At 65.0% G+C, this 9173-nt stretch overlaps 2 protein-coding genes across 2 annotated transcripts; one reads left to right on the plus strand and one right to left on the minus strand.

The window, feature by feature from the left end:
- The first annotated feature begins 927 nt into the window (after positions 1-927).
- LOC106695795 (tumor necrosis factor receptor superfamily member 14-like) lies at positions 928-3425 on the plus strand. Its single transcript, XM_014450649.2, has 5 exons — positions 928-1150; positions 1821-1929; positions 2335-2460; positions 2706-2861; positions 2952-3425. The coding sequence occupies exons 1-5, from the start codon at positions 1082-1084 to the stop codon at positions 3044-3046; spliced, it is 555 nt and encodes a 184-aa protein (XP_014306135.1). The 5' UTR covers positions 928-1081; the 3' UTR covers positions 3047-3425.
- Positions 3426-4648: 1223 nt separating this feature from the next.
- Positions 4649-9070, minus strand: LOC102429397 (tumor necrosis factor receptor superfamily member 14-like). Its single transcript, XM_023749127.1, has 7 exons — positions 9057-9070; positions 8394-8501; positions 7865-7990; positions 6974-7129; positions 6791-6881; positions 5198-5244; positions 4649-5010 (listed from the first exon to the last, which is right to left on the minus strand). The coding sequence occupies exons 2-7, from the start codon at positions 8455-8457 to the stop codon at positions 4856-4858; spliced, it is 639 nt and encodes a 212-aa protein (XP_023604895.1). The 5' UTR covers positions 8458-8501; positions 9057-9070; the 3' UTR covers positions 4649-4855.
- Between the last annotated feature and the right edge of the window lie 103 nt (positions 9071-9173).

Below are 9173 nucleotides of genomic sequence, written 5' to 3' on the forward strand. Positions count from 1 at the left end.
ACCCCCAAACGCCTCCCCCCTGGTGGCGTGATCACCCCCAACTGTCCCCCTCTCTGGCCTGATTAACCCCCAACTGCCCCCCCCTGCCAGCCTTGATCACCCACATCTGCCCCCCTTTGCTGGCCAGCTCGCCCCCACCTGCCCCTCCCGCCAGCCTGCTAACCCCTAACTGCCCCCCCTTGCAGGCCTGCTTGCACCCACCTGTCCCCCCTGCCAGCCAGCTCACCCACAACTGCCTCCTCCTGCCGGACTACTCGTCCCTAACTGCCTCTGCCTTGGCCAGCCACCATGGCTTTGTCTGGAAGGTCTCCGGTCTAATGAGCATATTATCCTTTTATTAGTGTAGATAGATTTCAGAGAGGAAGGAAGAGGGAGAAGCAGCTTGTGACCATCTGGCCAGAATCCTCCGAGGCCCCATGACCATCACGGTCAATAACCACATCCTCATTCCCAGGCCTCACCCCCTGGGGAGCTCAGCGTCCCTCTCCTGGCGCCTCCCTGGGCAGAAGCGCTCATTTAAACACATTGAGAGTCCAGAGCCTGGTGTGCAAAGTCTGCTAGCATCTGGGAAACGGAGCCGGGGCAGGGGCGGGGGTGCAGAGGGGAAGGTGGGTGCTGAAGGGGCCCGGGGGCCTGGCAGGAGGGAGGGGGTGAGGAGCGCCCAGGCTCAGTCTAAGGGGGCGTGGGTGCAAACAGCTCCGCAGGCAGAGGGGACACAGGTCACTGAGGCTCAGAAGTCAATGCCCGCGTGGGGAGAGGCTGCAGACCAGCTCTCTGGGGGGCAGAGCTACAGGGAGCAAGATGCATTTGGGGCCCCAGCTCAGGCAGAGCAGTTCTCTGGCCCCTCCCACCTGGCCCCGCTCCAGTGCACTGAGAGCCCAGTGAGAACCCTTCCCCGCCCCTGGCCTGTTCGGCGGTTGGAGGAAACTGCAAAACAAGATCCATTTCTGTTTCACATTCTCTTACAGGAACAGACACTACTGCGAGGTCGAGAATGAGTCCCTCTGTCCTGCTGTCTGTCTGTCCTGCTGGCCAGAGTTCCGAGGCAGCGGTCAGGGAATGAGGGGTCCCTGGGGTAAGCATGGAGCTTCTGCTTGGCTGGGGGCCACCCCCCTGCAGCCCGACGCCCACGGCTGACGTCCTGAGGCTGGTGAGTCGGGGACGGTGTCGCCCAGCAGCCCAGCGCCGGTGGGGGAGCCGGCCCTGCCCACAGCCCTGGCCGCTGGGACTGGGCCCAGGCAGGAGACCACCCCCTCCAAGGACTCTCCTCTGTGGACCGCTATCCCACCCCCCATTCAGGGCGGAATCCTCCCCCACCGCCCGGCCCCGTCTGGGGAGGAACTGGGTGTCTGTGCCCGGGAGGGAGGCTTCCTGTGCGTTTCCAGAGCCATCAGCTCCTAAGTCCCTGGTTATGACTCAGGTGCAGCTCTGACTGATAGGCCTTCCCCTCCCCGTCCCCTTCCCCTCCTCATCACCAGCCCCCTGCCTGTGACCCTGTCAAGCCAGAGACACCCCCCGCAACACACACACCAGAGCTGTTGCTGGCCTGATCCGGTGGCTCCAGGGCTCCGGGTCCAGCACAGGGAGCAGCGAGGCTGAGTTTGTCGGGTCAGAGCAGCCCTGGCCTTCCCAGGGGCGGGGCCCACTCTCCTGAGCCCAGGGGGTCAGAGGTCACACACAGGGTGGTCCTAAACCCAGGCTCTTAGGATCCTCATAGACAATCCTGTCCTGGGCCCCCTGCAGGGCATGGCCCATTTGCCAGAGGGTGAGACTGAGGCCCAGGCAGCTGTTCTGCTCCAACGCCCCCCCATCTCCCTTAGGCCCTGAGCCTCCTCCTTCTGAGAGCCCCCCCCTGCGCACTGGGGATGCCCTCCTGCAAAGAGGAGGAGTTCTGGACGGGGGCCATGTGCTGCCCCAAGTGCAGGCCAGGTGGGTGCAGCTCTGCAGGGCCCCTGGGGGCGCCGGGGGCGGGGCTGTGCTGGGGGCAGGCATCCCCCTCCCCTGGCCTGGAGCCCCTCTGCTCCCAGCACCCTTTCATGGGGGCCTGAAGCCCCTGGGCACAGAGGGCACCCCCAGCTTCCCCTCCAGACCCTCAGCTCACTGCTCAGGGCGGGGCTGGGGGTGGGCAGCCCATTTCAGGCCAGGAGAGGGCGTCTCAGAGCCAGGCCTCTGTGTCCCAGGAGGCCCCCAACTTCCAGAAAGTTCTCACTTCCTGCCAAGCTGGCTCACTGGCCTGGGGAATAGCCCTGGTGGGGTGACCCCTGGGGGGGGGCTGTCACACCTGCCCAGGTTCTGGGGCCGTCCCGCCCTGAGTGTGTGCCCTCTTGGCTGCAGGCTACCGGGTGCAGGAGGCCTGCGGGGAGTTCACGGGCACAATGTGTGTGGCCTGCACGCCGGGCACCTACACTGCCCACCTCAACAGCCTACGCGAGTGTCTGCCCTGCCCCGTCTGTGACCCAGGTGAGTCCAGGAGCCCCTTGGGAATGGCCTCTGCGTCCGGCAGCACCAGGCCTATGTTCCAGGCTGAGCCTGGGCTGCGGCTGGCAGGGTCCAGGGGGAGCAGAGGGGGCTGCACCCCTGTCCCCGTGCCCTCACCAGGCCTGCGGGCGCTGCCCAGCCCTCAGCGTGGTTTCCTCCCGGGACGGAGCACTCCCCCAGCCCTGGCAGGCCTTGCTGCTGCTCTGAGCTCCTCCTCTGGGTCCCAGGCCTGGGCCAGGTGACCAGACGGAAGTGCTCCACCCAGACCAACACCGTGTGCGGCTGCGGGCAGGGCCACTTCTGTGTGCGACAGGACGGGGACTCCTGTGTCCAGTGCAGGCCCCACAGTGTCTGCCGCCCAGGCCAGAGGGTGCGGGAGACAGGTGAGCGCGGCTCCTCCTGAGGACACGGGTCCCGGACCCCGGCTTGAGGGGTCCCCGAGGAGCCCTCTGCCCGACACTGTCGTTTCTCAGGCACCGAGTGGCAGGACACGCTGTGTGAAGACTGCCAGCCGGGCACCTTCTCTGCGGGGGGCACCCAGGAATCCTGCACGCCCTGGGCTAAGTAGGTGACCCAGGTCCCAGGAGGCGCTGCCAATGTCCCCCTGGGAAATAAGGAACCCCCAGTGAGTAGACGGTGACCCCCCAGCCATCCCGCTGACCATGTGGCTCCCACACCGCTGTCACCTCAGCCCAGGGCCCAGTCAGCACATCCCACATGCGGGGCTCAGGGTGCTGTGGCCAGAGACCCACCCTGTGTCCCGGGGTGTCCCCAGGTGTCAGAGCTGAGGGGTCCTGCCATTCGGAGTCAGGGGTGCACACACGAGGCTCCAGAGTGAGGAGTCCACTCCCCCGGAAACTGGAACCCCAGTGTCCACGTCCCTCCCTTCCAGCTGTGACCTGGCTGCCTAGTCTCTGGTGTGACTGCCACACGGAGGCTCTGGATCCTGTGTGTCCCTCCTCCCCCCCCCCCCCGGTCTGTCCCTCTGTTTGGGGCACTGGCTTTCACAGTCCATTCCTGACACCAGCTCTGCCCTCACCCCTGGCATCTCCTTCGCTGTCCCTCTCTTGTGTCCAGTGTCTCTGTCCCCGATTGTCCTGCCCCTTCCTCCCCTCCCTCCGTGTCCCCGTGGCTGTGGGACAGGGAGTGTCAGACCTGAGTGCCCCCCAGAGCCCCCTCCCCGGGCCCACCCCAGGCAGCAGCCTCCCCCTCTGTGCGCCAGGCTGCGCAGGGGACGCTCTAAGGCTGGTGGTCTTAATGCAGCAGCTCGAAGGGTTCAGGAATCTGGAGAAGGTGCTGCGTGTAAATGAATAGAGTCCAGAGACGAAACATGATTTTGGAGGCATTTGGGGACCAGAGGAGACTTAGCTAAAGGAACGAAGTTCTCCCTGTCTCAGGACCCCTCGCTATTTATTAACACACTTTGCCCTGAGGTGAGGGAGACATACATCAAAGGCAGGGCTAGTACACAGAGTCCATGGTCAGATGGGGAACTGCCCCCGGCTGTCCAGGTGTTTGGCCAGCAGGAGGCAGTAACATGTAGATTGAAATGCCCTCAGCTGTCTGGCAGCCAGCAATCCTTTGTTAACGAAAAAAAACCATTGAAACCTATAAGGAATTTTTGTGAGTTTATTTGAGCCAAACTGTCGACATATGCCGGGAAGCAGAACCTCAATGAATTGAGATAGTGCTCGGGAGAATGGCGGGGTTACATTTGTATTTATACATTTGCAATCAAAGGAGGTACATAGGCGGGTTACATGAAATCCATTGGTGATAGATTAAGGAGGAGGGATAAAGCAAAGCAGGGAAACCCCTGGGATTGGATAAAAAGTAAAATGATGGACACATACTTAGGTGAGTGCAGGATCAATTAACATGATGATGAAGGGATTTGTGGTCTCTGTCCTGGTGCCCAGCACATTAGGTTGTGCCCCAGGGGCTCCAGAAAAAGGGAAGTTACAAGTGACCCAGACATTTCAAGGGTGTGTTATCTTAGAGGCAAAAAGGCAAATGGGCTCAGTAAGGATCAAAGTTGATCTTGTCAGTGAAGATACCGGCCTAGGAGGTGACTGTCCACCATCACTGCTTCTAGTCAAAGTTTAATTTCAGACCATCCTTTGTGGTTATTCCAGGTCTCTGAGTCTGCCAGGCTGCCATGCAGGCCTTCCATGAGCTTGTCAGGTCAGCATGTGGCCCCTTTCGTCCACACCTTTAAGCATCCTGTTCAGGTTTGGGGAAATGCCCTCAGCCACCTCCAGATGAGTCAGCCCAGCTCACATGCTGGAGCTGGATTCCAGCAGGTCCTGGTGGCTCCCCTGACCCCGTAGCTGGTCCTTGGGGGGCTGGCCGCTGCCCGCAGCCTCGCGGAGATGGCTCAGGCGCCTGCATCCCGCAGCCATGTGTCAGGTGGCGGTCGCTCTGAGGGAACACGGATGCTGTCTCCTCCACGGGCTCCGTGGTGACGTCTGGCTGGACCCGGGAGGCCTGCAGGTCCCGACGCCTGTTCCTTTCTGCCGGCTCCCCTGTCCCCTGCGAGGGACACTCGGCGTGAAGACCAGGGGCCGCTCAGGCCTGGCCTGGATGCTCGGGGTCAGCCACCCCCAAGGCCAAGAGCGGGGCCTCCCTCCCCGACTTAGCACAGCATCCACGGAGGACTCAGCCATGCAGAGACGTGCCCCTCCCCCCACCCCGCCCTTCTCCCACCTAGCAGCCTCACCTCCAAGCTGGGGACAGGCAGTAGTACCCGAGGAAAGGCGAGTTGTCCTGCAAAACAGAGACGCCCCGTGAGAAGGGGCCGCCCGGCCGGGGACCAGGGGGCCTGCTGCTCACTGGGAACCTCCCAGAGACCGACCCGCTCAGAGGCAGCAAGACCCAAGCACGGGCTCCTGGTCGGCCTGTCCCCGGGGCCGGGAGACGGGGAAGGACCCGGGCCCTGCCACCTCCCCTGCTGCCAACCCGGCCCCACTCAGCCCCGTGGACCGTCCACAGGGAGGGCTGAGCCCCCCCAGGGGAGCGGCTGCCAGGAGCCAGGAGGAGGGACCCGCCTGCTGCTAAGATCGGGAGCCCTGGGCCGGGCACCTCCCAGGTGAGGACAGGGCATGGCCTCGCCCACAGGCCTGAGCCTCTCTCTGCTCAGGGCCCCCCTTGGGTTCTGGACAAGCAGAGCACCCTGAGCAGGGACAGGGGAGGGAGGCATGACGGGGCCTCCCGCTGCTCTCAGCTGAGGGCAGGTGGGCGCTCAGGCCCTGGTGCTGCGTGGCCACCGGGGGCACCAGGCTCCTCAGACAGGAAGTCCGACCCCGGGCACCCCAGGCTGCCTCTCTATTTGGGGGACAGAGCCAGAGCGGTGTCTGGGATGAGAGAGCTGGAACCTGAGCCCTGACGGGACCAGGGGCTCCTGCTCACCACGTGACGTTCTCTTCCTGATGGACAGGAGCACAAGGGGCACAGAAATGACAGCGATGACGAGGGTGACGCTGATGATGACAGGGCCCCAGGGGGAGCATGTCACGTCTGAGCTGTGGGCCCCGGCGTCGCTTCCCAGTCAAATGTGCCACTGCACCTGGGGAGGAGGGCACGTGGGCAGCAGGCAGGGGCACCTCAGTCCCTGGCGCTCACCCCGACACCGAGCGTCCCCTGCGCAGCCTGGCGCACAGAGGGGGAGGCTGCTGCCTGGGGTGGGCCCGGGGAGGGGGCCTGGGGGGAACTCAGGTCTGACTCTCCCTGTCCCACAGCCACGGGGAGACGGAGGGAGGGGAGGAAGGGGCAGGATACAGGGGGACAGGGACACTGGTCACAAGAGAGGGACAGCGAAGGAGATGCCAGGGGTGAGGACAGAGCTGGTGTCAGGAATGGACTGTGAAAGCCAGTGCCCCAGACAGAGGGACAGACTCAGGGGGAGGAGAGGAGGGACACACAGGACACAGAGCCTCTGTGTGGCAGTCACGCCAGAGACTAAGCAGCCAGGTCTCAGCTGGAACCGGCATTGGGGAGGGGGGAGCATTGGGGTTCCCGCTTCCGGGGGAGTGGACTCCTCACTCTGGGAGCCTCGTGTGTGCACCCCTGATTCCGAATGGCAGGACCCCTCAGCCCTGACACCTGGGGACACCCCGGAACACAGGGTTGGTCTCTGGCCGCAGCGCCCTGAGCCCCGCATCTGGGATGTGCTGACCGGGCCCTGGGCTGAGGAGACAGTAGTGTGGGAGCCACAGGGTCAGCGGGGTGGCTGGGGGGTCACTGTCTCCACTCTGGGGGGCCCTTATCTCCCCAGGGAGCCCTGACAGCGCCTCCTGGGACCCGGGTCACCTACCTGGTCCAGGGCGTGCAGGCTGCCTGGGTGCCCCCCACAGAGAAGGTGCCCGGCTGGCAGTCTTCACACAGCGTGTCCTGCCACTCGGTGCCTGAGAAACGACAGTGTCGGGCAGAGGACTCCTCGGGGGCCTCCCTCACGCCAGGGTCCGGGACCTGTGTCCTCAGGGGGAGCCGTGCTCACCTGTCTCCCGCACCCTCTGGCCCGGGCGGCAGACACTGTGGGGCCTGCACTGGATGCAGGAGTCCCCGTCCTGTCGCTCACAGAAGTGGCCCTGCCCGCAGCCGCACACGGTGTTGGTCCGGGTGGTGCAGTTCCATCTGGTCACCTGGCCCAGGCCTGGGACCCAGAGAAAGAGCTCAGAGCAGCAGCAAGGCCTGCCAGGGCTGGGGGAGCGCCCCGTCCCGGGAGGAAACCACGCTGAGGGCTGGGCAGCCCCCTCTGCTCCCCCGGGACCGTGCTGGCCGCAGCTCAGGCTCAGCGGGAACATAGGCCCGGAGCTGCCGGACACAGAGGCGAGACCCAGGGGGGTCCAAGGGACGGGGCGGCAGCAGCAGGGACGGGACAGGGTCTTCTCCACAGAAGGCCAGGCATCTCTGGGCGGCTGAGACCTCCCAGCCTGAACCCCAAAGCATTCTGACCTCCACCTTGGTCCTGTCCTTCCTCCTGGGGGCCCCAGCCCATCCACCTGCCCTGGGCAGGGAGGAGACCCAGGGGCCATTGCTCAGCGGGAGGAGGACCCTGGGGAGGGTGTGGGGTCCTGGGAGCCGGCACTGCAGGTGGAGGAGGCCTGGCCCCGGGGGCCCTTGGGCTGTGCCACAGGCGGGGGTGCCCGCAGGGCATCGGGTGGCTGAGCCTGGAAGCACCGGTGACAGGTGCTGGGGGCTGAGGCGCGGGCCCTCTCTAGGGAGAGGCAGGTGTGGCCATGGGATGAGGCTCCTTGAAGGGTCCTGGGCAGGGAGCCCCCTGGGTGACGGGAGGCCCGGCCCCGGGCAGCCTGAGGGCCTGCAGTCAGTGTGGCCGGGATGGGGGGCTGGGGGCTCGGCACAGCCGGGGTTGGGCTCCTGGTCTCACCTGGGTCACAGACGCAGCAGGGCAGACACTCGCGCAGGGCATTGAGGTGGGCAGTGTAGGTGCCCAGGGTGCAGGGCGCACACACTGTGGTCCTGAGCTCCCCGCAGGCCTCCTGCACCCGGGAGCCTGCAGCCAAGAGGACACACACTCAGGGCGGGATGGCCCCAGGAGCCCCGGCAGGTATGACACCCCCCAGGGGTCACCCCACCTGGACTGTTCCCCAGGCCAGTGAGCCCGCTTGGCAGGAAGTGAGAACTTTCTGGAAGTTGGGGGCCACCTGGGACACAGAGGCCTGGCTCTGAGCTCCCCTCTCCCGGCCTGAAATGGGCTGCCCACCCCCAGCCCCACCCTAAACAGGGGGCTGAGGGTCTGGGGGGGAAGCTGGGAGTGCCGTCTGTGCCCAGGGTCTTCAGGCCTCCCATGAAGGGGTGCTGGGAGCAGAGGGGCTCCAGGCCAGGGGAGGGGGATGCCTGCCCCCAGCACAGCCCCGCCCCCGGCGCCCCCAGGGGCCCTGCAGAGCTGCACCCACCTGGCCTGCACTTGGGGCAGCACATGGCCCCCGTCGGGAACTCCTCCTCTTTGCACAAGGGCATCCCAGTGCGCAGGGCGGGGCTGTCAGAAGGAGGAGGCTCAGGGCCTAAGGGAGATGGGGAGGCGTTGGAGCAGAGCCGCTGCCTGGGCCTCAGTCTGACCCTCCGGGAAATGGGCCATGCCCTGCAGGGGCCCAGGACAGGATTGTCTACTGAGGATCCTAAGAGCCTGGGTTTGGAACCACCCTGTGTGTGACCTCTGACCCCCTGGGCTCAGGAGAGTGAGGCCCCGCCCCTGGGAAGGCCAGGGCTGCTCTGACCCAACAAACTCAGCCTCCCAGCTCCCTGTGCTGCACCCCAAGCCCTGGAGCCACCGGGTCAGGGCAGCAACAGCTCTGCCCTTTAGGGGACGCTTGGGGGGGGGGGCGCCTACTTCTACTGGAACCTCGTGCGGGGAGCAGGGGAGGTGACTCCTGGACAGGAGAAGGGACAGAACTTTCCGCAGAGCTGGGACCTGCCCCTCCCTCCTGGGCGGTGATCCCTTCAGGCCTGTGTGAGGATTGGCTGGCGAAATTGGGGCTAAGGGGGGGCTGGTGAGGGTGACGGGGAGGCGGAGGGGTGTAGAGGGCAGGGAGGGGGAGGCCTGCCAGTCAGAGCTGCACCTGAGTAGTAACCACGGGACTTATGAGCTGACAGCAGGAAAAAAAAGAGAAATGAAAAGGAAATGACACAGGAAGCTGTGCACGGCCTCCCTCCCGGGCACAGACACCCAGTCCTCC

The sequence above is a fragment of the Myotis lucifugus genome, unplaced genomic scaffold (genome assembly GCF_000147115.1).
Source record: "Myotis lucifugus unplaced genomic scaffold, Myoluc2.0 scaffold_3073, whole genome shotgun sequence".
Lineage (NCBI taxonomy): Eukaryota > Metazoa > Chordata > Mammalia > Chiroptera > Vespertilionidae > Myotis > Myotis lucifugus.

What these genes read in the sequence shown, in the direction of transcription:
- LOC102429397 (XM_023749127.1), bottom strand. Translation starts at nt 8,457, where the DNA reads ATGCCCTTGTGCAAAGAGGAGGAGTTCCCGACGGGGGCCATGTGCTGC. An exon ending in CCAGAGGGTGCGGGAGACAG is followed by an intron (nt 6,882 to 6,973) that starts GTGAGCACGGCT and finishes GTCGTTTCTCAG; the next exon opens with GCACCGAGTGGCAGGACACG. An exon ending in TGCCTGTCCCCAGCTTGGAG is followed by an intron (nt 5,011 to 5,197) that starts GTGAGGCTGCTA and finishes TGTCCCTCGCAG; the next exon opens with GGGACAGGGGAGCCGGCAGA.
- LOC106695795 (XM_014450649.2), top strand. Translation starts at nt 1,082, where the DNA reads ATGGAGCTTCTGCTTGGCTGGGGGCCACCCCCCTGCAGCCCGACGCCC. An exon ending in CGGCTGACGTCCTGAGGCTG is followed by an intron (nt 1,151 to 1,820) that starts GTGAGTCGGGGA and finishes CATCTCCCTTAG; the next exon opens with GCCCTGAGCCTCCTCCTTCT. An exon ending in CTGCCCCAAGTGCAGGCCAG is followed by an intron (nt 1,930 to 2,334) that starts GTGGGTGCAGCT and finishes TCTTGGCTGCAG; the next exon opens with GCTACCGGGTGCAGGAGGCC.